At 41.0% G+C, this 27,404-nt stretch overlaps 1 protein-coding gene across 6 annotated transcripts in view; it reads left to right on the top strand.

The window, feature by feature from the left end:
• celsr1a (cadherin EGF LAG seven-pass G-type receptor 1a) overlaps positions 1-27,404 on the top strand; it is a 336,449-nt gene that overhangs the window by 167,717 nt on the left and 141,328 nt on the right. For all 6 annotated transcript variants that reach the window (XM_068004892.1, XM_068004890.1, XM_068004887.1 and 3 more), the window contains exons 3-4: positions 2,294-2,932; positions 21,761-21,983. In XM_068004892.1, the coding sequence (XP_067860993.1) occupies positions 2,294-2,932; positions 21,761-21,983 (862 nt within the window). The remainder of the gene's footprint in view (positions 1-2,293; positions 2,933-21,760; positions 21,984-27,404) is intronic.

Here is a 27,404-nt window from a genome sequence, read left to right as displayed (position 1 = left end):
CCTTTAGTGTAGTGAAGCATCCCAAGGTACCTCACAAGGGAAGGGGATCAGACCCAAGTAGAAGTTGAGACAAGAGTTTGGTAGCCACTATTAAAGAGGTTCTAAAGAGGCTTTAGAAGGTGGTGAGAGATATGGCAAAGGGGATGGTTTGAAAGCTCAATGGTCTGCCAGCAATGGTGGAGTGGACAGAGAGGGGAAGTCCATAGTCGGGCAGAGCTGGAAGAGTAAAGAGTGCAAGTGGATACATAGGGCTGGAGGAAGTTGCAAAGTTGGGCTGAAACAAGCATTTCAAATTCAATCTGCTGAATGATGGGCAGCCAGTGGTGGTCAATGAGGTTGAGAGTAATAGGTGAGCTGGACTTAGTATGGGATAGAATGTGGGTGGCAGAGTCTCGGATAAGTTGGAGTTTGCACAGGGTTGAGCTCAGGTGGCTGGATTGGGGAAATTAAGTCTGGAGTGACGGGGTGGATGAGGATTCCAGCACGGCGAGATATGGGCCCAGGTGAGTGATATTTTGGAGGTGGATATCAGTGGTCTTGTTGTTGAACTGGATGTGGACTTTGAAACTCAGTGCAGAGTTAAACAGAACACTGAAGTTGCACATCATCTGTTTTGGCTTAAGCAATTAACTAGAAAAGGGGATGAAAGCAGAGACTAAGATGTGAAGTTTTTGGTGGGAGCCAAAAAGTTTAGCTTTTGCCTTGCCATTGTTGAGCTGGAGAAAGACTTGGCTCACCTGTAACATGACGGTTGAGAAGCAGTCAGATAGCACAATGGTCATGATATCCAAGATGGTGATCGAGGACACACATATGAAAACTGACCTTACGTGTAAAGATAAAGTTGCTGAGAGGCAGCATATAGTTGAAGGAAGAACTGGGGATAGAATTTCGGACATGTTGGACGTGACTGTGTGGCATAGGAAGAGCAGCCATTGGAGTAATGGTGCAACAGAAGTGGATCATGAAGGAGAGGTAGTGGAAGAGGACATAGAGATTGATTGTGATGAAGGCTACAGATAGGATCACGAGGGATAATGCACTACAGTTGCAGTCAGACAATGTCATTGTTGACTTTGGCCAGGGCAATTTTGGTGCTGAAGGAGGAACAGAAATCAGATTGAAAAAATTTGAATAAGGAGAAGTGGCCGCAGAGGTATGATTTGATAATTCATTTGAAGACGTTACGGAGGAGAAGGTTGGAGTTGGGTGGTAGTTGGAGAGGGCGGATGGATCGACCATAGACTTTTGAAATAGAGGTGATGGTAGCAGTTTTGAAGGAGAGAATAATGGCTGAGGAAGAGGAGCAGTTAACAGTGTCAGCATTGAGTGATTAAGCACATAGACAAGAGAAAAAGTAGTGGGTGTTTTGGAGGGGACCTGTCTGATGAGGGCTGGGGTGAAATAGGGAAAAAGCTACGTAAAAAGTATTATGGGGCCAGGAGACTTGGTGGTTAGGGCAGGAGAAGGCAGAGTTAGCTGAGCAGGTAGCCTCAATTTTGGGGAGAAACTCATGAGCTCTTCACACTTTCCCTTAGAGATGAGAAAAGAGGGAGTAGGGGAAAAAGATCCAAGGAGGCCATTTATTGTGAAGAAGAATTTGGGGTTGGTTAGTGGAAACAATTTTTAAAATTTTCCCCTTGACTGGTTTCTATTGTAATAAGATTGTTATTATCTCGCTTTCATGTTTTCTTTGAATTAAAGAGACAAGAACTAAGAAAACCTATTTTATATATGTCCTAAGGTAGTAATTAATTTTTAATAATCCTTACACTATGCAGAAATTAACGCCTTTCATTTTGGCATTGGCATTGCAATTATATAATGTCTAATGAATGAGTAAAGATTTTGATTGAATGCTGTATATTTGTCATATACCACAATGGCACTGTCTTGAGTGCAATATCACCCAGATGTGTCCTAATTCTTACTCTGAGGAGGGGTGAAATATTCTAATTTAGTTTTAGTTATCTTCCCTCAGCTCTCTGGTACTATGACTAAAATAATTCCCCCCCTCAGATCATGATTTTACTCTGTCAACATATTTTATCTCCTTCTATAACACCCCACCCTATCCTTTGCCACCCTAGTCCAGATTTAGGGTTATGAAATATGGGTAAGTACTTTGCCTGGTAATGCCAATGTGTTCTCTCTTCAGTGTTTGGCTATATTTATTGTCTTGAAGTGTAGGTAGGTTCTGGTAAGTTCTTCCCTTACCTATGCCAATTATACTAACACCACCAGTTATAGTTTTTCTGTCAGATTGTGATGGTTTCTCTTTTCCTCTCTCCAGATGGTATTCACATCGTTACCGCACTGTGTACTTTGAGAGTGACCATCATCACAGAAGACATGCTAACGAACAGCATCACAGTACGCTTGGAGAACATGTCCCAGGATAAGTTTCTGTCTCCACTGCTGTCCCTCTTTGTGGAAGGAGTTGCTGCTGTGTTGTCCACAACCAAAGATGACATTTTTATTTTTAACATTCAAAATGACACGGATGTTAGCGCAAACATTCTGAATGTGAGTTTCTCTGCATTGCTGCCAGGTGGGGTTCGAAACCAGTACTTCCCTTCGGAGGATCTGCAGGAACAAATTTACCTCAACCGGACATTGCTGACCACCATCTCCACTCAGAGGGTCCTCCCCTTTGATGACAATATCTGCCTGAGAGAGCCCTGTGAAAACTACATGAAGTGTGTCTCTGTGCTGAAGTTTGACAGTTCAGCTCCTTTCATTTCATCTGACACGGTCCTATTCCGACCCATTCATCCCATCAATGGACTGAGGTGTAGGTGTCCTCCTGGATTTACTGGGGATTATTGTGAAACGGAAATTGACCTTTGTTATTCTAATCCATGTGGAGATTATGGTCTCTGCCGAAGCAGGGAGGGAGGCTATACCTGTGAATGTCGTGAAAGTTATACAGGTAAGTGCGTCAAGTGTTTTTATTTTAAATTTGTTTATTTAAGATTAAGATCTGAGAATTATGGTATCACATGAAAAGTACTTTGTAAACTATATATTTTGAGCAGAAACCTTAGTGATCTCGGTTTAGTTTTACATAGTACAGAATGTCTTTTTAATAAGAATATATTCAGTACTGCTTTATGGGATTTTTGATGCAAGAACTTTCTGGCTCTGTTGCACTGGTTTCCCAGTGGATCTAGGATGGATGTGACTGGAACTCCGCTCCATCTCCACCTCCCATCTATTTTCAGCAGGGTCATCAAATGTCCCAAAGCGCTTCACAGTCAGTAAAGTACTTTTTGAAGTGTAGTCACTGTTGTACATAGGGAAATGAGGCAACCAATTTACACACAGCATGGTTCCACAAAAAGCAATGAGATAAATGACCAGAAAATCTACTTTATTAATGCTGGTTGAAGGATAAATGTTGGCCAGGACACTGGGAAAACTCCCCTGCCCTTTTAATAGTGCCATGGGATCTTTTACATTCACCTGAGAGGACACATGGGGCCTCAGTTTAATGTTTCATCTGAAGGACGGTGTCTCTGTTAGTGCGGCACTCCCTCAGTATTGCCCTGAAGTGTCAGTCTAGATTGTGCACTAAAGGTCTGGAGTAGGGCTTGAACCCAGGACCTTCTCACTCAGAGGCTGCCACCATCTCTGAACCAATGTTAACACAAGGCATGACATAAAGTGAGGTATTTCATCAAGTTGGTTCTAATGGAACAAAACATTAGGACCACACAATCAAGAGTAGACCACCAGCTTCATCCTTCCAATGATATGGCCACAATCTCCTTTGGCTTTGTCTCTTTATCCATGACATACAATGGGAAAATAGTAAAAGGAGGCATTTTAGTTTTCCGTCACTCTCACAAAATGTTTATGATCACCAAATGAACAGTGTAGAGACAGGAAATCTGAACTGCACACGTACCCTTCAGCAAACAACACAGGCACTTCACCACTTCATCTTCAAAATCATGTATACAAGTCCACTGACAACATGAATGTGAATTCTATAGCAGAGATAGGAAGAGAAACCTAGAAGTCAAGATGATCTAGTCAAGTCTAGATACAGTGTATATCTGTATCTGACTTGTACCAGCATCCCAGAGTTATCCCAGTTCAGGTTCATAGTTGATGACCACTGTAAACTTAGTATTAGGAACTGTATGCTTCAACCTCCTCTCCTCACCATGTTATAATGCTGGAATAGACCAGACAGCTGCAGGGAGGTAGTATCCTGTTCTGAAAAATTAGATGAAAAAATAAAAATAGGCACATACCCCTTTGACAATGTGAACCTAATGTTATTCATTGTGATTGGTTTTATTATACTTGATGACAGGTTGGTGCTGCATGAAAGCCTTTTTGTGACCTGCGTTTGGACCTCTGTCATCTTCAGCTGCAGTGTATAGATTTAAATTGGGCCTAATTCATCAACTGTCATGTAATTCTGTGACAAGGTAATCTAGGTGGGCTTCCATCACAGATAAAAAGTACTGCAATGGACAGTTGTGTTCAATTATTCGGTGCTAGGGTTAAAGGTCTATGAAAGAAGCATGAAATGGGGTATTTCATCCAGCTGAGGTTACAGATGGGTCATTGATACTGTATGATGTCACTACCACCCAGCATCCTTTCTAATAAATAGCAGTATATGGGAACTAATTCGCACTTTTTTTTTGGAATTCTAACTAGAAGCCTCTTCAACAGATGTCTCATGTTATGCATGGATTAGAACTAAGGATATATTTTCCTGAACCTGAATTATAATGTGTTTCTCAGGTTCAAGCAGTTTGTCTAAATCCAAACACCCTCCTGGATCTAACTTTATTCGGGAACTGTGAATTGCTCGAATAGACCTAATCTGTAACCTGTGCCATCCTCATGAATAAAAACAGAAAGTACTGGAAATACACAAGGAGCTCTGCCAGCAACTGAAAAAAGAAAAGATTGGTTAATGTTTTGGGTAGAGATCCTTCACCAGAACTGAAATAGAAAGAAGCCTGAGATGCTTTGTAAGTCTAAATGAAGAGGAGATGAGAGAACAGGCAAGTGAGTCAAATATATTAACTAAAGAGGGAGAAACAAACTAAAGTTGAAGAAGAGGGCATATGGGACTTACAGGTATGATTTAAAAAAAATAAGAGAGAATATGAGAAAGTAAGGAAAAGATTAAGACAGGTAAGGATAGCAAAGAGGGAGCACGAAGAGAGAGCCTCAAAAATATTGAAAAGAACAATAAAGTATTCTACAAATATGTCAGTAAAAAGAGAATTGTTAATTGTGCAGTGGGACCCCTGAGAGGAGAAAATATTGAGTTAGTAGAGAATAAACAGAAGTTGACTGGAATACTAATAAAAAGTACTTTGCAGCAGTGTGTACAAAAGAGAAGCACATTGGGGAGGAGGTAAATCTTAAATTAGTTAAAAGTGTGATAAGAGATATAATAAATAAAAGGAAAATATTAAAGGAGTTGGTTAAGCTGAAGTGCCAGGACCTAATGGGATACATCAAAGGATCCTGAGGGAAATAGAGGAAGAAATAGCAGATGCCCTTGAAATTATATTTCAGGATTCTATTGAGAGTGAATGTGTGCTGGAGGGCTGGTGAGTGGTAAATCATAGAATCGTAAAATGATACAGCACAGGAGGGGGGCATTCGGCCCATCGTGCCTGTGCCAGCTCTTTGCTAGAACCATCCAATTAGTCCCACTACCTTGCTTTTTCCCCATAGCGCAATAAATTTATCCCTTCAAGTATTTATCAATTCCCTTTTGAAAGTTACTATTGAATCTGCTTGCACCACCATCTCAGGCAGCACATTCCAGATCACAACAACTCGCTGTGTAAAAAATGTTTTCCTCATGTCTGGTCCTTTTGCTAATCACCTTAAATCTGGTTACCAACCCTTCTGCCACTGGAAACAGTTTCTCCTTATTTACTTTGTCAAGACTGTTCATGATTTTGAACACCTCTATCAAATCTCCCCTTAACCTTCTCTGCTCTAAGAAGAACAACCCCAGCTTCTCCAGTCTTTCCACATAACTGAAGCCCCTCATCCCTGGCATCATTCTAGTACCCTCTCTAAGACCTTGACATCCTTCCTAAAGTGTGGTGCCCAGAATTGGACACAATACTCCAGCTGCTGCCTACCCAGTGTTTTATAAAGGTTTAGGATAACTTCCTTGCTTTTCTACTCTATGCCTCTATTAATAAAGCCCAGGATCCCATATGCTTTTTAACAGCCTTCTCAACTTGTCCTGCCACCTTCAAATATTTTTGTACATACATCCCCAGCTCTCCCTCTTTAAAATTTAGTTTATATTGCCTCTCCTCATTCATACCACCAAAATGTATCACTTTACATTTAGTTTATATTGCCTCTCCTCATTCATACCACCAAAATGTATCACTTTACACTTCTCAGTATTAAATTTCATCTGCCTTGTGTCTGCCCATTTCACCAGTCTGTCTATGTCCTCCTGAAGTCTGTTACTATCCTCTTCATTGTTTATTTGATTTCTGAGTTTTGTGACATCTGTAAATTTTGAAATTATGCCCTGTACACCCAAGTCCAGGTCATTAATAAATACCAAAAAGAGCACTGGTCCTAATACCAATCCCTGGGGAACACCATTGTATACTTCCCTCCAGTCTGAAAACAACCGTTCACCACTACTCTTTTACTTTCTGTTCCTTGGCCAATTTCGTCTCCACACTGCCACTATCCTTTTAATCACTGGGCTTTAATTTTGCTAACAAGTCTATTATGGGATACTTTATCAAACGTCTTTTCAAAGTCCATATACCCAACATCAACTGCACTACTCTCATCAACCCTCTATGTTACTTCAATGTAATACCATTTTCAAAAAGGGAGGTTGAGCTAACCTGAATAATTGTAGGCCCGATACTTTAATATCTGTGTAGGTACAATTTTTGAATCTTTAATTACAGATGAAATTATTAAATATCTAAATGAAGGGAAAATGATTAGAAGCGGCCAACTGAGATTTAAGAAAGGAAGACCATGCATGCAAACCTGATGGACTTCTTTGAGGAGGTGACAAATATGGTGAATGGGTGAGATGCAATGGATGTGGTGTACATGGATTTTCAGAAAGCCTTTGACAAGGTACCACGCAAGTGACTAATTGAGAAGATTAAGGAAGATTAGCGGGAGGGTAGCGAATTGGATTAAAAACTGGATAGAAGGAAGGAAACTGAGGAGTTAAGGGCAGTTTCTCAGAGTGGTTGGAAGTGGGTAATAGTGTGCCACAGGATTCTGTTCTGGGATTGCTTCTGTTCACTGTGCACATCAGTGATTTGGATAAAGGGCTAGTGAGAGTGGTGCCCAAATTTGCAGATGATACTAAAATAGAATGCATAGTAAATAAATCTTGAGGACCAAAGGACGCTGCAAAGGGATAGTGATAAGATGGTTTTAAAAAAGGTCATAATAGTACCTGAATGGGAGAGGGTTAGACGATGTTCAAGAACAGAGGGATTTAGGGGCTGAGGTTGACGAGATATTAAAAGCAGCACGTCAAGTGGATAAGGCCTTTTTAAAAAAAAACTAGTGGAATGCTGAGTTTTATGGCAAGATGTGTAGAATATAAAAAATGTAATGGTGAATCTATACGAAACCTGAGTAAGACTTAGTTGGAACCGTTTTGGGCTGCACACAATGGGGGAGCTGTTGAGGCCATAGATCAGTATAGTTCAGATTCACTAGGATGCTGCCTGGTATGAGGAAATACAAATATGAAAAAAGACTTGAAAAATTGGGTCCGTTTTCATTAGAATAGAGGAAACAATGGGGTGATTTGATAGAGGTATTTAAAATTATGAAGTGATTTTACAGCGTAAATAAAAACAGGCTTTCTAGTGGTTGAGGGGTCTAGAACAGAGGACATAGATGTAAGATTAAATGTTTCTAGTGGTTGAGGAGTCCAGAACAAAAGGACATAAATGTAAGATTAATGCAAGAGATTTGGGACAGGGAGCAGGAAAAGCTTTTTCACATAGACGGTTGTGAGGCTGTGGAATGCGTTACTAGAGTTAGTGATTGAAGCAGAGACCATGCCAACATTTAAGAATAGGTTAGATAAGAGGTTGAAGGAATGGGGGAAATCAGTCAGGCGCATGGGATTAGGACTATTGCTTATGTAGAGGAGGATAAATGCCAACACAGACTGGTCGGATCAAACAGTCTGTTTCCATGTCGTAATGTAATGTCTATTCCAATCTACATTAATGACTTAGATGAAGGGACTGAGTGTAATGTATCCATGTTTGCTGATGATGCAAAGCTAGGTGGGAAAGTAAGCTGTGAGGAGGACACAAAGAGTCTGCAAAGGGATATAGACAGGTTAAGTGGGCAAGAAGGTGGCAGATGGAGTATAATGTGGGGAAATGTGAGGTTATCACTTTGGTAGGAAGAATAGAAAAACAGAATATTGTTTAAAGGGTGAGAAACTATTAAATGTTGGTGTTCAGAGGGACTAGTGTGTCCTCGTACAAGAAACACAGAAAGTTAGCATGCAGGTACAGCAGGCAATTAGGAAAGCAAATGACATGTTGGCCTTTACTGCAAGGGGGTTGGAGTACAAAAGTAAGGAAGTCTTACTACAATTGTACAGGGCTTTGGTGAGACCTCACCTGGAATACTGTGTACAGTTTTGGTCTCCTTATCTAAGGAAGGATATACTTGCCTTAGAGGCGGTGCAGCAAAGGTTCACTCGATTAATTCCTGGGATGAGAGGGTTGTCCTATTAGGTGAGATTGAGTAGAATGGGCCTATACTCTCTGGAGTTTAGAAGAATGAGAGGTGATCTAATTGAAACATAAGATTATGAAGGGGCTGGACAGGGTTGATGCTGAAAGGTTGTTTCCCCTGGCTGGAGAGTCTAGAACTATGGGGCATAGTCACAGGATAAGGGGTCAGCCATTTAAGATTGAGATGAGGAGGAATTTCTTCACACAGAGGGTTGTGAATCTTTGGAATTTTCTACCCGAGAGGGCTGTGGATGCTGAGTCGTTGAATATATTCAAAGCTGAGATAGACAGATTTCTGGACTCCAGGGGAATCAAGGGATATGGGGACCAGGCAGGAAAGTGGAGTTGAGGTTGAAGATCAGACATGATCTGATTGAAAGGCGGAGCAGGCTCGAGGGGCCATGTGTCCTACTCCTGCTCCTATTTCTTATGTTCTCATGTCATTCTATGGAACTACTATTAGGAAGAAGCAGCAAAAAGGGTTAAAAGCCTGTGAACAGATTTTTTGTTAAAGGTTAAAAGGAGGTGAAAAGTGCTGGATGATACATAAATATCACCTCATACAGGCTTGGAAAAGGCACTAAAAAGGCAAAAGATGAATAAAACGTCTCCAAAGTAGAAGAGAGTGATGTGGGACACAAATGAGAGAAACTGGAAAAAATAGGAGAATGGCTAAGGTTGGAAATTGCAAGTCAGTGTTCAGATCAAAAATTGCACAGTAGCCAGAAGGAAGATGAGATATTGTTTCTGAAGTTTGTTTTGAGCTTGGTTCGAACATTGTAGAAGGCCAAAGGCAGTAAGATGAGAGCGGGAATGGAGGGGGAGTTAAAGTGGTAAGCAACAGGGAGGTTAGGATCATGTTTTTACACACAATGGAATGTTTGGCAAGCAGTCACCCAGTCTGCATTTGGTTTTTCCAATAAAGAGGATACTCTGTGGGAAGAATTGCTAAAATGAAGATTTTCTATCTCTGGTTTAAGGGGATAATTCGTCAGACTGCCAATGCTTTTTGTCATAAGGTCACATTTAGAATATTGTGTTTGAATATTGCTTGAAACTTTGGGCACCCTAATTTCAAAATATCATTGATGCACTGGAGAGACTTAGGAGAACCATGACAATGATGATTCTGGGATGTAGTGTTCTCAGTTATGAAGAGAGGCTCAAAAAGTGGACTCATTTTCATTGATCTAACTTTTCAAAATGATGAGTGGCACAGATGAAGTAAATGTAAGCAAGCTATTTGACTGAGACTGTGATTGCAAAACTAGAGGATAGGAGTACATTCTTAGTTTAGAAGTAAGAAATGAATGGGTTGGTGGATTTTACTTAGCTATTCCACCCATATCATCATCATCATCATCATCATCATCATCATCAACAACAACAACAACAACAAGCATTTATTTTTTATTATTCGCTCATGGGATGTGAGCGTCGCTGGCAAGACCAGTATTTATTGCCCATCCCTAATTGCCCTTGAGAAGGTGGTGGTGAGCCACCGCCTTGAACCGCTGCAGTCCGTGTGGTGAAGGTTCTCCCACAGTGCTTTTAGGTAGGGAGTTCAAGGATTTTTGACCCTTTACATCAGCTTGTGGTCACCCGTCCTAAAATGTCCTTCTGTAGCTCGGTGTCAAATTTGGTTTGATAACTGCTGCTGTGAAGTGCCTTTAACGTAGTAAAACATCCCAAGGCGCTTCACAGTAGCAGTTATCAAACCAAATTTGACACCGAGCTACAGAAGGACATTTTAGGACAGGTGACCACAAGCTTGGTCAAAGTGATAGGTCTTAGGGAGTGTCTTAAAGGAGGAGAGAGAAGTAGAGAGGCGGAGAGGTTTAGGGACGGAATTCCAGAGCGTAGGGCCTAGGCAGCTGAAGGCACGGCTACCAATGGTGGAGCGATTAAAATCGGGGATGCACAGGAGGCAAGAATTGAAGGAGTGCAAAGATCTCAGAGGGTAGTAGGGCTGGAAGAGGTTACAGAGATAGGGAGAGGCGAGGCTATGGAGGGATTTGAAAACCAGGATGACAATTTTAAAATCAAGGCGTTCCCTGACAGGAATGTAGGTCAGCGAGCACAGGGGTGATGGATGAACAGGACTTGTTGCGAGTTAGGATATGGGCAGCAAAGTTTTGGATGAGCACAAGTTTATGTAGGGTGGAAGATGGGAGGCCAGCCAGGAGAGCATTGGAATAGCCGAGTCAAGAGGTAACAAAGACATGGATGAGGGTTTCAGCAGCAGATGAACTGAGGCAGGGGCGGAGATGGCTGATATTAGAAGTAGCAGTCTTGGTGATGGATCAGATCGGAAGCTTCATCTCGGGGTCAAATAGGACGCCAAGATTGCAAACGGTCTGGATCAGCCTCAGACAGTGGCCAGGGATAGGGATGGAGTCGGTAGCTAGGGAACGGGGTTTGTGCCGGGGTCCAAAGACAATGGCCTCAGTCTTCCCAGTATTTAGTTGGAAGAAATTTTTGCTCATCCAGTCAGACAAGCAGTGTGACAAATGAGAGACAGTGGCGGAAAAGAGGACAAAATTGAGTGGAAAGGCGTACTGCCACATTTCTGCCTTGAGCTAGATTTCTTTCCAGGGTCACGCCTACCCTATCCGCTGCATGTAAATGCTGTTGGTGGAGTGGGCAGGCGGGGCCTTGGCTTTCCTGCTGACTGCTCCCCTTACGACTACTCCTTCGGACCACCTGAAGAAAGGTGGCAGTTGGCCGAGGGTAACAACGGCATGGCCCCAAAATTCTTTTAATGGAGAAAGGGGCCTAGTAGAGGCCTTCTAACTCTGCATAACTGCCCAATTGACATGCCCTCATAGAACTCAATCTCAGCCAAGGCTTAAAGATTTCCAGGGCTTTTCTGTCCCTTTTAAACTCCCACAGTACTACCACTAGGATTTGCTCCTTTGCAGCAGCGGGCTCTCTCTTGATGGCGGGGATCTCTGCCCTATGTAGCAGACGACTCCTGGCCCAAGAAGATGGGTCGAGGTTGCAGGGGTCTCGGGCCAGCAAGGTGATGTTTCGCCACATGGTAATACTGCTGGAAATAGGGCAGTGGATATGTGGAATGGATTCCCAACAAATGCAGTCAATGTGACACCATTAAAAAGAGCTGGATAAATAATGCTGAAGTTAGAAACAGATGATCCAATACTCTGAAATTCAATGGTTCCTGTGATACTGGAATCGTGGGTGAGTCACGTGTTGAATACAACTGTAAATGTAAATAACATTCTGGAGTTTTGCTTGATTACCCTTGAGGGCTGAGAAGAAACTTTTGAGGAGATGCATGTTTTTGGATGCCTCTCCCTCCCTCAGCAGATTAAGTGGTTTGGGTCGAGCCTGCTGTTCACTTGCTCTGTGCAGACATTCATTCCTCCTGTTTACATGGTAGGAGCAGTCAGATTTCAGTCAGGACTGTGGAAGTCTCTCATTTGAATCTCATTTCAAATAGTGTATCACACAGGAGAAATATTGATTGATGTATCACTGTTTGACACTAGTTGGGCTCAATTATAGCCAACAAAGCATCCACATATCCACCTGTGCCTCCAATTGCAGAGCAAATCAGAGACCATGTCTTGTAGCCAAGATCTTGCTGTTAAAAGGTGACTTGTGACTCACACCTGGGCCCCGATATTTGCAGGGAAGGAGCAGGGGTGCTTGTCAGTGGCCGGGAAAACCGGAAATACGGGAAGGCGGCAGGACCTCATTAGAATTTGTTTTACTCTGTTTCCTGCCTTGCAGCCAGCTAGTTGAGAGGCTGGCTGGCTGCTGGGCGGGAAAGTCTGCTGTACAAGACCACGGACCGGAGAGGAGGGAGGGAGGGAGAGATCACGGGGGCTGGCACTGCACTATGATTTGTATGTTACTCCATGTAAAGGAATACGTCAACGATAGGCTCAATAATAATAATAAATTTTCCGAGCATGAGAATTTTGCTGTTTTACTTCTTTGGGAGTGAAAAGCAGATTTATTTATTGTTACAAATCATTCTCCTGTGGCTGGTCTCTCAAAAGGAAGTCATTTCGACTTCACACCTGGATTGTACAGAGGTGGGGAAACGAGGCAGGACTCCTCTGTGCTCAGCCTAACACTTTCAACCCTCCCCAAGCCTGTCATACCATGTAGTCCATAGGGAGTCTGTCAACTAATGATACCAATAAATATAGTAGATTCTAGTTCTGGAATCCAGATTTGTCTGGCTTTCCCAAAAGTAGATTTCAGAAATTCCTGGTGGGTTACAAAGTATATGTAGGGTTTTGGGATGAGTCATATCGAAACCTCCACCTACCTTGAGTTTCATTGGTTGTGGTTTACCCAAATTTCAAATGCTTCCCATTGCACATTACACACTGGAGTTCAGAATTTTTTTTAACAAGTACCTTATAATTTGAGTATGAAGGATGTCCACTCATTGATTCATGAAGACCAAATCAAAAGGAAGACCTGCTTAGATAGATTATTTGAACCAAAGATAATTTTATGACTGAAATATTTGAGTGCTGGAGGATTCTCTTCAACACTTCACTTGCAATGCCACTAAGCTCAGTACTTCTCGTCTGCAGAAACTGATGTTTCCTGTGCTCAATGTTATGAGCAACATTTTTCCCCTTCTCAGGTGAAGCCACTGGGCTATGGTTCCACAGACACCTGCAGTCCTCCAGGGTAACTCGCTCAAAGAGCTATTGATTTTATGTGAGCCCAGACAGTGAATGTTAACAGACTATTCAGCTGCCAGGGGCATCAGAGCTGAGCCTTAACCTGTCCTCATCTGATATCTGCACATGCACAATCTTAAACAGGTCAGAGGTCATGAGCGGGAATCCTGACTGATTTGTTTTTTTCATCCTTGCACTGAGGCTGCTTGGAGAGTCTCATTGCTGCCCCTCCTAAGCATAGACTATAAATCAATCCTGGTGGATTGGTATTACACAGGGTGGTACCTGTACCCACCAGGCCAGTGGTTCCCAAACTGGGGCATACTGGCACAGTGACCCACTTGCTTGCTGTGAATTAGTAGTTAAAGTGGTCCAGAATGCTTTTCAGTCTCCCCAATTGACTCTTGATCTGATGGTGCCTCTCGTTCAAATGATTGTGGATGTCATAACAATTAAAGTGTTATGAAATTTTATTCCAGTTTGCATGCAAAACATTTCCCTGGGTAGGATTCAAGCTGGATCACAAACTCAGAACATGGCACACTCTACAACCCCATTGCAATTTAAAATTTGAGTGAAATTAGCCCGGTCTGAAGATCAAACTGTTATTTGTAATGAGAATTCCAGATTTAAAGGTGGGAAAGACACTAGATTTGGAAGTGGGAGTCAGAAACATGTGACATCTACAGTCAGCTGAGGAATCTTTTGCACCATTGAAAAGTCCACTGAAATTTAGGCATCTGGGTTCAGCTGAACATGGTAAAGAAATTTAAAGGGAAAGAAAGAATAATAGGACATGGACAATCTTGTAGTGATCTAAAAGTAGGCATTCTGTCCAAATCAATTCGGGTCCAAAAATATCTATGTCAAATATTTTCATATTGTATATTAAAGTTTTATTGTGTACAGTAACTATAGGCATTCCCGAAGATGGCAATTGTTTCAGACTTTGTATCCATAGATCATGGGATGTGAGAGATCATGAGAACATTTTGAAACAGCATCACTGCCCTCAGCCACTGGGCAAGCCTGAACAACATTTCTAAGTGTCCTGGCACAGTACATTCATACGTAAAGAGAAAGTGGCACACTAGCATAATGTCATCTTTTGAGTATTGGTACATACTGCGGAATATTCGATCTGTTCTGGAACTCCTGGGTTAAACAGTTCTAAGTATTTGCGTGTAACTACATCATGAATGTAGTTCTGCAGAATTTGTTTCCTGCAATCCAATGTAGGTGCAGTTAGAATCTTTTTTGGGGGATGATTATAAGCAGTTTGTCTTAAGTTTTTGGTCTGATTTGTGTTTTGACAAATAGGCCGTAGCTTCCCAGTGGAGTTTTAGAGTTCACTGTAGTACAGCCACTACTCAAGGCAAAGTGCTGAGATAATTTTAATGATTTGAAGCTGCTCATCATTCCCTTTTTGATACTTTTAAATGAAAACGGCAACAAAATGAATTTGCTGCAGAAATAGTGATTCATAAACAGCCTTGCAGTATTGCAAAAGAATGTTGAGTTGCATTGCCCTAATCTACTGTAGGAATGAAAGGAAATGTCAGGGGATATCTGTTATCTATTTGATAAGTTCTCCCAACATCATGATAGGGGAGGATATCAAAATAACCCAATGTAAGAGCACCTCCAATCTTTCCATTCTTATTGCCTCTGTATTCGGTGTGTCCTCTGCTTCCTATGCACTGTAATTACTTTCAAATAAAAGTTTTTTTTTTTTGCTTTCATGCTGTCTTTTCCATAAACTAATTATTTGTAATGTCTTCAGATGATGAAAGTTTACCTGTCTTCATATGTCTACTTTTGCCAACATAAAAGGATTTTAATTACTTGACAGTCATCTACAAAATTGGATTATACAACATTTAGCTAATTATCTCTGGAGCTGGCATGGTTTCCTCTCCTATAGAGTTCAACCCAAACAGGAGACAATCTAATGGTTCAAGTTCACGATGGGCCAGAGATGAAGGTAGCAAAGTGAGGTATGATACAAATTGTGCTGAAATAGTCAGTTATTGAATCTGTAAGCTGCCTCTTTATTTAGGAGGTTTCAGTTTTAAAGAGGTGTTGTCTGAATGAGAATGTGTGTAGTGAACTCATTATTAAAGGTGGAGGAAGGGACCCAGAAGAATCATGCATTGTTTTCATCTTCACAAATGATCTATTTACATTATCATGTTCTGCATCAATAACATTTTTAAAAAATGTTTGCTGAACACTTTTTCATGAAGACAATGTATATGAACCTCCAATATGTATGCATTGGTGGGTTGTGGGGGGGGAGTGGATTGGGGGGGTGCACGCTAGGTGATTTAATTTGCTGTTCTGGCCCTTTACTTTAAAGGAGTGCCATTTGCACATTAAAAAACGGCAGCCAGTTTGGGCTGAATTCCCTTGGCGGTGGAATGGTTTGGAAAAAAGTATGTTACCTGGATATGCCTCTTCCTGACCTTTATTGGTAAACCCTGGTTGGCCCTGTGAAGGGCCAGAGGCTCTGTCCAACCCAACTCATCCCACACTTCCACCCATCGCAGTCGACGTACCAAGTTCCTTATGGGCTAGGTATGCAGGAACGCTCAACGTGGGGAATCTCCAACCTCTTACTCAGGAGACTGAGGCATGGGGTCTGGAAGGGGGTGGGGGTGCCTGGACACCACCCCTCCCCCAATGGCAGCCAAGTGCTGGGGTTTCTGGCAGCATGAGTCAGAATGTGCCCATGCCACATGCACATGAAGTGCCCTCCCCCTGATGCCAACTCTGGTAAGGTCAGTGATGGAGGGAACTGGCGGGCAGGATCCCAGTGATACTGCTGGGATCATGGCCCATGTATTTTCAGGGCCCTCTTGTTCCTTTACAAACATATCAAAGTACATCATCAGGGCGTTTACACAGAATATCCTCATGAAAAAAATTCACTGATTCCTGTCTCCTTTCCCACTCCCAACAAGAAATGTTTGTCTATTTCATGAGACCAATGCCCCTTTAAATCTTTTTTAATCTGATAGTTATATTCCTCATTGTAGAGTTTAACCTTTGTTCAGGGTACAAACACTCACTTGTGGAAAATAGTGTGGTTAAAATCAGAGCTTGTCAAAGGACAAACCCATTTGTAGGGATCAAAGTGCACAAATATGCTGGTGTTGCTTTCTTTTAATTTCTTGGGTAGTGATTTTCTAAGTTAAATATTCTTTAAGCTTTTGAAACGGCTTGCCGTAAATAGTGGAACACAACAAGATGAGTTTTGTTGCCATGCAGCTTTTAGGTATCTGACCTGTGACATCTGTTTGAAGTAGTTGATAAAAATATCCCTCATCTATGAACTCATCAGCAGTAAAGTTCCCTACAATTATGAATTAATGAAACAACCGTTGCTATCACATGAGTGAGATATTTAGGTCCATTGGAAAGCTGCACATCATAAAGAGTGTCATCAAGGGGAAATTCAAAGAACATTTTACTGTAAGTGTCAGTGTGGCTCACCGGTAGCACTCTCGCTTCAGAGTCAGGATAACGTGAGTTCAAGCCTTACTACAGAACTTGATCACCTAATCTAGACTGGCACTTAAATGCAGTACCAAGAAAGTATTGCATTGTCGGAGGTGCTGCTTTCCGATGAGATGTTCATTCAAGGCCCCATTTGCCTATTCAGGTGGACATAAAAGATCCTATGACACTAGTGTAGTTCCTGTGTGCACACAGCAAATTCCCACAAGCAATAAATGACCACTTAATCTTTGAAGTCTCATTGTTTTTAGTCTCTATTGATCACTGTAAATCCCATCATACTGCTAAATATGGTCAAGTACAGATCTGCACACACCCTGATGGAGATTGTTCCTGCATATGCGATGGTCACAGGTCTGATGTCCAGCAATGAATGCTGTTTGCTTCCATCCATCTGTGAACTATAAATCTGAATTAATACTTATTAAAGACAACACATTTTTGGCATTGTATTTCACGGGAAGCTGCTTGTTTCCACTTTCTTAGCTGGAAAAGGATGGAATCTGAATTATGAGCTTCAAGTGGGTTGGTTTAAAAAGGGGGGAAATTGTTCCTCATATTGATTTGGGATGCCAGTTGTGGAAATTTCTACAGTTGTCTTATCACAACAGCACTTATTAGATCATATCTGCTTTTCTACTTGTGGAAATAAAACATTAAAAATTAATTGTTTGTGTGATGAGAAGGATATTCAGTGCATCCTCCTGAAATATATTCATTTCCAGGTTTGAGGGAGATTTGTAATACAGGAATTATCCAGTCAACCTCACATGTGGAAGTTAAAATCATACCTCAGAGGAAAACATCAAGTACCCTCCGTAATCGTACGGTATCAATGAGAACTACACATCCCATCATCCATGCGGTGTTAAGATCTGTAGAATGTGGGTAGAGGCATTTTCTTACTTGGATTCGTTATGTGTGACACCAGTGACCTTTATTGTTCTTGCTGTTTGTTTAGTTAATTCATCTGGTGAGATTTTTTTCCCCTGCACTGGTTCTGTTAGTATCTGGAGGCTGTCCATGTGAGGAAAATACTAAGTGGTATATTTTCCTTCTGTTTACTATTTTTAGCAAAAAGAAAGGGCGTGAATAGAAAGCAGTTTTCCTCTTACATATTCACCTCTAATTTTTTCCTAAAAGTATACTGGAGATGGTTTCTCAGTGAATATTAACTGAATCCAGGGTTTCTGCTTAGTGGCTGCCTGGCCTGAAGGCTACCCACAAAAACTGGGTGTCACAAGCTGTGGGGCTGCCCTTTCAGATTGGAGGACCTGTAATGGAGCAATCAGCAATTTCCTCAAAGCTCAGGTAGGTAAATATTTCTTGCTGCTCAGCGCACAGTACTGTAATGTGGGCAGGTATTTGACTACCAGACCAAAATAATGCTTTGAACTTATGCCATTAAAGTCTTCAGCAGCAAATGTTTCCCTCCCGACCCCCTCCATTTTGAGTAAATGCAGATTCCATGACGACAGTCCTGCTTGGTGCCCCTGCTGTCCATTTGAATGAGTCGAACCCAGAAAAACAGTTGAGTTTATCTCTGATATCAAGTCAGATATTTGCAAAATGCACACCATCTGATTTATGCTGGGGCATAACATTGGTCCTGAAAGCCATTCCCCCTCTTCAAACGTCCCTGTGCAATGCATCATTCATTGGCCAAAAAAACAAGTAGATTACTAACTCCAAGATCCTCAGCCTGTACAAGGAGGCACCCAGGAACAGACTTCCTAGTTAGTTTAATTTATTGGCCCATCTCATGGGAAAATGAAATACCTCCTCTCAGTCTCTTCTCTCAGTGGGAGATTGAGCATTTGCCAAAGTGGCAATGCAGCAGTGAGCATGTATCTTACCATGCTAATGTAGGAGGGAAAGAGATGTCCTCACTATACAACCTGCAAGAATAGCTCTTTTAACTTTTGACACAACGTGTGGACCCTGCTTGAGAAAATGGATGCAGCTTCCCTCAAAGAGAGTATCTTTATCTCGTACCTGTACATAAGGAATTTATGTGACACTGTGGAACTGCACCTTTAGTTTTAAAAACGTGGATTTGTAGTTACTTGCCAATGCTTGAATTTAGGTTACTCTTGGATGGTAACCAGCACAATACGATATTCCAATTCTGTTGGGTGTCTCCATTACCCTATTTTCAATACATGAATTAATTTCCTCTTTCAGTTATCTTACTGCTGAAATAGTAAGTGACAGTCATGGGAGAAACAATGAAGAACATTCTCGTGCTTGAGGCCCTATCGAAACACATTCAGTTGGATATCCATAATTATCACAATTTCAACAAGAGTACAAAGGTCCCTTGTGGCTTGGGATAATTAATGTTCGGTATACATAATTTCTTCAATATTTCTGTCTTATAAATTATATGCTTTTGGAAGGGAGTTTGCAAAGTAAAGTGTTGCTTGTGCTCTCCATGAAAATGAAGACATTTGTGGATGGCCCTTACTACCATCAACAGTGTTTTGAAAACTTGATGGGACTTCTTTTTACAAGTGACTATGAAATTGGTTGTATCATCTTTGTCAGTATTAGACCAGATATTATTGAGTCATAACATTTTTACTATTTCCATGCACAAGCAAGAAGTGAATGTCCCGTATGTACTGTAATAACAGGCTAGAAATAGGAGCAGCTTTCAGAGGGTGGATCATCAAAATATAAAAGTTACCTATTTTGCACTGAGCATTGAACGACTGAAGGCTTTAACTCTTTAGTAATGCCAAGCCAACAAACTGAAGAGCCACTTTGCCTGGGCTCATCATAGTAGCAGGAGGCACATATTTGTCATGTGACACATGGTCTCATGATTTTCAACATTATCTGCTGGTTCCAGTAGCATTGGTTATCTGTCCTTAAAGCAGCAACATCTCCAAAACTGTTTTATCTTGTTTAAAATGAATGTTTTTTATGTAGGCTTTTGTTTACAAAACAGAATGGTGTCTTGTGATGCTAATTCCTGCCAGTGCTAATTGTAGAGTCTGGAATTAATACAGGGATTGTTTGTGATACTATGGTCACACCTACAGCTGTGTTCATAGTCTCCCAGGGGAAAGATGAACAGTATGCATTACAAACCATGGTTGTTTTTTGTTGCAATTGAAATAATTTTAACTCTCTACTTAAGAACAACATGAAGCATTTTCTAAAATGTCACGGTATTGCCAGTTTTCTTGCTCAGTAGCACGTAAATGAAGTATCCATAAAGCAGAGTGGAAACCGAAAAACAGCTTTAAATACATTTATCAGCACTAAAAATGGTGGATTAATTCCATTTGTAGCTGTGTTATGAATGTCAGAGTTTTATAATTACAAACCCTGGATTTGCTGAGTTTTCCTGACTTTGTTGTGTATTTGCTAATGTCATGTTTCCATTTTTTTCGGTGTTTATTCTGCATTTACTTACTTTTTAAAAAAAAAGATACTTAGGCACTGAAATGGAAACCTTTGTTGGCTCCGAGTGAATGCCACTGGACTGGAGTTAATTTAAGCGACTGAAAAGCCCTCTCCTTCATCTTCGGATAATAGCCTAATCTCCCTTTTAGAGAGAGATGATGCTTGCCTTGTGCATGTGAGCCAAATCATTTCAAAACATGAAAGCCAGTGGTGAAGTGTCATGGCACTTTAAAATGAAGAGCCCAATTGATAGTGTCTGTGACAATGATACTAATTGGGATGTGACAGCTGGTATCAGGCCTAATTAAATGCTGACACCCACAGCTTAGCCTGTTTTTTTTCCTAAAACAATTTGTCAAGTTTCTAAGAAATAGCATTCTTTTAAGTAATTCACAAAAGTAAAGTTCAGACACTATGAACTGCAGTAGCAGTGGCACCATAAGATTTTTGTTGACCCTAACAAGCTGATGAAAAGGTTAAAACGGACTACTGTCACTTACCGGCAAAACCCCAACAACCTCTGCTGAGATGCAAGTAATCTCCATCCTAAATTTTGGTCAGTGCTCCTGTGGCAAAGGAAGAGTTGTTGCCATTGTTAAAATCTATCAAATAAAAGGTTTATGTTCCTAGTCATGTAAGCCCTAGTTTTAGCAGCACAAGTACAGTGTCATCTTACACCAGAAATACAGCACTGATGAGTCCCTCATTAGATTCCTCCACCAGGAGTTCCTGGGAGTCCTTGATAGAGGTGGTTTCAGAGGATTCACAGCTAAAACCTGCTCTTCACAATAGTCAGCAATTATTGCTTATCCCAATATTTAATATTTGGTGAAAATGATTTTTTGAATATTCTGGCATTGCTTTATTTTAACGAAACCTAAAACAGACTCATCAAAAACCCTCCACACTCTAGCACTGTGCCTGGCTATAATAATTTCCAGTAACTGGTAGAATCAAGTAAAGAATTGGCTTGAAACATTAGCTCTATAATTGTCAATGTCAAATGTTTATGTTGATTTGTTGCCTTTCTATCATTTCTAACTGAGTCAAAAAGAAAAATATCTATGTGAACTAATACAACAGTAGCTACAGGAGGAGTAGCTGTTGGTGTGACAGCAAAATAGCCAGTGTTGGGGAATTGATTCATTTACTGTTAAATCACAGTGGCCAAGACAGTGGGGGAAACTTGGGTCTGTAGAGATGAGCCTCCCGATGGGTTGGTGCTGATCCATCTTGTCTTTAAATAGAAGTGTTGATTCTTCAGGAACTGCAATTATATGAGGAAAGCAACATAAAAACAAACACCTGCAACTGCTCAATTGCCCTTCTCCATGAGTGCTGGGGGGGTGATAATGAATCATTCACTATACATTCACTTATTATTCTCCTGTTTTTTAGGTGAACATTGTGAAGTGAGCACCAGGTCAGGCCGCTGCGCACCCGGGGTCTGCAAGAATGGAGGAACCTGCATCAACCTGCTTGTTGGCGGTTTCAGATGTGAATGCCCATCTGGCGAGTACGAGAGGCCATACTGTGAAATGACAACGCGTAGCTTTCCTCCACAGTCTTTTGTGACCTTCAAGGGCCTACGGCAGCGCTTCCATTTCACTGTCTCCCTCATGTGAGTATAAATGAGTAAAGCCAATTAAAACTCCCAAGAAAAGTGATATGAGCTGGGGATTAAGTTTTTTCATTTTTAATTCTACAACCAAGGACAGAACAGATAACTTACAGGTTGTCTGGGAATGTGACCCAGGGCGACTGGTAAGAGAAGAGGAATTGCAAAAAGTATAGAGTCATACCGTAAACACCATCGCCTACAGCAAAATGAAGGAAAACCAATTCAAAATCTTAATCCTAATCCTAACATTGCACATACTGGACCCTGCAAAACTCCACAACTTCCACCCCTCCATACCATGCTGGAGGGACTGTGTCTGGAAGGACACCCTCCTCCTCATATTCTGATCAGTTTCCTCATCCAGCCATTCTAGACTGCAGTCTGAGAGATCATTAGGAACAATCTCAGAGGACCAAGGTCAGTGCTTGTTGGGTCTGCCCACTGGAGAGAAGTGCCCCCAGCAACGAACAGGCTAGCATGCCTCTTGTTCCAAGCAGAGTGCAGCCCCCGCCACAACAGGCATGTCTTAAATACATATGGGACTTCTGCCAATCAGAACAATGTCTGTCCTCTGTTCGGAAGTAGAGAAATACTAGGCAGTCTGGAGAATGTTCTTGGAGACCCACTAAACAGTCAGTGTAGAAAACCACCCACTGCCCCATGAATGGCACCAATCCCACCAACATGACCATCAGTGTTCATCACCCTTTCCCACTTTCTCCAACCCTAACTAACCCCAGAGCCCGGGGCAAACAAGCTGCTTCAGCCCTCTGACCTGCTTTGTTCCCAGTGATACATTCTTTCTGCAGGTACAGTGCAGTCAGGATACACAGTGAATTCATAAACTATGTATGGTAATATACAGTCTTGTTAAATGTCTACATATACAATGACCTCAAAATATTTGTGTCAGTGTACTCTTACTCGTACAATGGCGTCATAAAATAATGCATCAATGTACACATATGTATAACAACATAAAATGCAAATGTACATTCTTGAGACCCCAATAAAAAAGTTAAAAACAGAATTAGTAGGTGGAATGTTGTAGGTGTGCCTGTGATATCCCAATATGTGCGGTCGGTGGGCAAGGCTCCCAGCCAGTAGCGCGAGCACAGAAAATAGATCCATGAATGTAATTTGCCGTGTCGTCCTCTTACACCACAAAACACACTAGAAGAGCTCTGCTGTGTGACTAAGATTGTTAATTACATGTTCCTTTACTTTCACTCCATTAATACTTCTACTTGGAAATCAGGTAACCTGTAGTTAGCACATTGTGGTTATGCTGCTGAGATGTTCATACAAAAAGCTGATTTGTTCCTTTTTACATTGAGTTTGTATTTCAATCAATCTGTGTTCTCCTCATTCATTGGTTGGCCTGGTTTTAAATTCTGTGCCCTGGTACTTTTCCAGGGAGTTAGAAAATAGACTGGATATTGGAGAATGTCTCCCATTTCTCCACAAAGGAGCCTTTAGCTCTGCCTTGCACAAGAGTTGCTTCATGCATGTTAATGAACTGGGGCACCTCTTTATATAATGGGCAGCATGCTAGATTCCAAATACCCATTTGTTTAATCTTGTCCAACCCTTGGTACACTTAACAAAATCTATTGGTGTCGCCATGGAAGCAATGCTTGGTACCCCAGAGATTCAAAGAAAGAATAAATAGTTATTGCCAGCTTGTATCTTTGGGAACGACAAGCAATCCAGATAACACAGTGATCTGATTTAATGCAACAAAAACCATAAAAATTCAAGTATTATGACATAACCATTTGGCAAGTCATCAAATTTACAACTGTGTATTCAGTCACTCTCTTTGTGCCTTTTGTTTGTAGCCTTAGCAATCAGCAGTTTTTTTCATAGAATGTGTGTGCTCCTGTTCCTTAAAACGGGGGCTATAGACAGAGTACCTGAGCCCTTTGGAGCTGCGTCTGCAGTCCTTAACCTCTGAAATGTGAACAGATTAAAAACAATCCAAGAAGTTCTGCATAATGTTGTCATAATTGTACTTTTCAGCATTTATCCTGAAAAAGATATGGGAAATCTTTCTGGAGATGAAAATACATTGTGTGTGCATAATTTTCAAGTTTTTAAAAAGGCCTCTTAGGATTAAAATCCCTTTCAGCAACATTCCACAACTTGATAATACAGTGAATTTACAGGTTTACCTAGCTGCACCTAATTCAGTGCTTTGTAATACTTTGTCTGCTACTTTAAGAAGCCAACTGCTGTAATAAAACATGTTGTGGAGTTTTTATTATAGTCTGGGAAACCTTTATAAATGTGCTGGTAAAACTGGTGAGTTATTTACTCTGTATTTTTTTCCAGTTAATTATAGCCCAAGATCTGTTGTTCCAGGTTAATTAAGGCCTTCCTGACTATAACTGTATAATATCACAGTATGTTTACACATGATTAATTGCTGTATATACCTGTGTACAAAGCAATCCATGTATAAGGCTATTCCCCCAAAATTCCAGTCAAACCTCAAAAAAATCCATGACCCGCAAGTAGAAAGATGACTATTTTAAGATAGTCAAATAGTAAAAGCTTTTAATACTAAATGAGTTACATGACAATACAGTATACACAGCAGAACCCCTCCCACTTGACCACCAACAGGCTGGTCAAAAATAGTTGGCTTGGTGAGATGGTCAACTTGGAGGTGTTGTGGTCAAAGTAAGAAATGATTATTCTTGCTCAAGTTTAACAACTTACTCAAGTCAAAGATTTTAATATATTAACATTATCGCCTTCATATTAACAAATACATTTTCTTTAGCTACTTTTTAATTTCAACCCATGCTATTGGTCTGCTCTGCTCCTCTAGTGCTGTGATATTTAAATAGCAACTCTCCCTCTCAATTTCAGTTCAGGCTTTTGCATCTGATTTAAAATCCAAGACATGGGGAGAATAGATTAAAAAATCAGCAGGAGCCAGGACTGAAGTTGGGAATGAGAGTGCCATTTTAAATATCACAGCACTAGAGGAGTGGGGAAGATTGGAGCAGTAGTTGATAGGAACATGCTCATGTGATGTTGCTGCTGGATCTACAGTCTTTGGAGTAGCAATTGGTGTCAGTCACCAGTCTCCATAGGAAATGCTGCTCTAGGACAGAAATCATCCAGGAGGAAATCTGTGCAAGGAAATGATTTGTGTATAAGATAACCTCCTCTCCCACTTTGAACTCGCAAACTGTAACATAAATTTCCCATCTTATATATGATTAGAAGCAGTCAGAAACTGTCTTTACATAGCCGACATAAAGCTAAATGTAACCAATCTAGGCCTTAGAGGATAGAGCAATCACTTTGATTCTTAATCATTTGTTTGTGTGTGAAGAAAGCTGTAGCTTAGATTGACATTATTTATTTTAAATGGATACGCGTGGGCACAGGAACAGGAGTAGGCCATTTAGCCCCTCGAACCTGTTCTGCCACTCAATGAGATCATGGCTAATCTGTGACATAACTCCATATAGCCACCTTAGCCCCATATCCCTTCATACCTCTGGTTAACAAAAATCTATCCAACTCAGATTTAAAATTAACAATTGAGCCAGCATCAACTGCCGTTTGCGGAAGAGAGTTCCAAACTTCCACCACTCTTGCGTGTGGAAGTGTTTCCTAACTTCACTCCTGGAAGTCCTGGCTCTAATTTTTAGGCTATGTCCCCTAGTCCTAAACTCCCCAACCAGCGGAAATAGTTTTTCTCTATCTACCCTATCAGTTCTCCTTAATATCTTGAAAACTTGGATCAAATCACCCAAATTCCAGGGAATACAACCCTAGTTTGTGTAATCTCGCCTCGTAGTTTAACCCTTGGAGTCCAGGTATCATTCTAGTATATCTACGCTGCACTCCCTCCAAGGCCAATATATCCTTCCTGAGGTGTGGTGCCCAGAACTGAACACAGTACTCCAGGTGTGGTTTGATCAGGGCTTTGTATAGCTGTAGCATAACTTCTACACCCCCCCCACTGTATTCTAGTCCTCTAGATACAAAGGCCAGCCTTCCATTAGCCCTTTTGGTTATTTTCTGTACCTGTCCGTGACATTTTAATGATCTACGTACATGGACCCCCCACGTCTCTTTGGCCCTCCACTGTTGAGCTTTTCACCATTTAGAAAGTACTCAGATCTGCCCTTTTTAGGTCCAAAGTGGATGACCTCACACTTGCCTACATTGAAATCCATTAGCCACAGTTTTGCCCATTCACTTAATTTATTAAAATCTCTCTGTAATTTTATGCTTCCACCTACACTGCTTACAATGCTTGCCTATCTTTGTGTCATCTGTAAATTTGCATATGTGGCTTTCTAACCCATCATCTGAGTCGTTAATAAATACAGTGACTAGTTGAGGCCCCAACAGATCCCCGTGGGACACCACTAGTCACATCCTGCCAATTTGAGTACTTGCCCATTATCCCTACTCTCTGTCTGCTGTCGCTCAGCCAATTTCCTATCCAGATCAATAATTTGCCTTCAATTAAAGAATGCTGATCAGAAAATCTAGGTGTATACCTCTCCAAAAAAAAAAGTTTAACACGTTAAGGTTGTTTTAAGCTTCCTTAATTTATCCTAAATTCCTGAGGGGGATATGAGGACATTGTAATGGGATATTTTCAGTGCATTTTCCTTTTGTTAACATATATGCAGACTGATTTTATTAGGTTTTAAGCCCAAAAGAGAATTCTGGTTTTGTGTAAATATTCTTAATTTATCTCATTCTCTTGCTGAATATGACTGAAATAATAAAGGCAACTGGCACAGTTCATCATCTTTTAGTTCATGGAATAAAGGTTGAGCAAGTGAAATTTTTGGAAATTGGTTCAACTACTTTAAACTTTATTCCTGTTAATATTTTTTGACTGTTTTAGAATAATGATTATCTGTTGTTACTCTAACTTCGGACATAGTTTCTGTCCCATTAGACAGTAAATAGACACCAGAGAGAACAAAAGTGCTGTGTCTGCAGAGAAAAAAAGAGAGAATCATCTCCAACATCACCCTCTCATTTCTCCTTCCCTATTGGGGCTAAATCTTGACTGCGCTGTTGGTGTGTGGTTTGATATACCCTAGTTTACACCAAGACCCAGTGCACTAATCCAGGCTCCGTACTTGCATCTGCAACTGATTACATCAAGTTTACATTGTGTTCTCTCAATGGAACACCGTGACTACTCAAATCTGTAGTGTTAGCTACACATGGCTGACTCCATTTTATACCACAGCCTTGGCATGGAATGACCACACGGATATTTCTTTTTTCCAGAACATGTGCTGACATCATCACATAGTAAGTGTGAATGTTATAGGTACTGATGTAACAGAGGTGACAGAATTATTGATTCAGTACTGAGCGTGGCTTCCTGATGAGCATTAGAATTGGTACTGGCATGAAACCTGCCAC

This window comes from Heptranchias perlo, chromosome 24 (genome assembly GCF_035084215.1).
Source record: "Heptranchias perlo isolate sHepPer1 chromosome 24, sHepPer1.hap1, whole genome shotgun sequence".
Classification (NCBI taxonomy): Eukaryota; Metazoa; Chordata; class Chondrichthyes; order Hexanchiformes; family Hexanchidae; genus Heptranchias; species Heptranchias perlo.
This window is presented reverse-complemented; position numbering and strand designations above follow the sequence as displayed.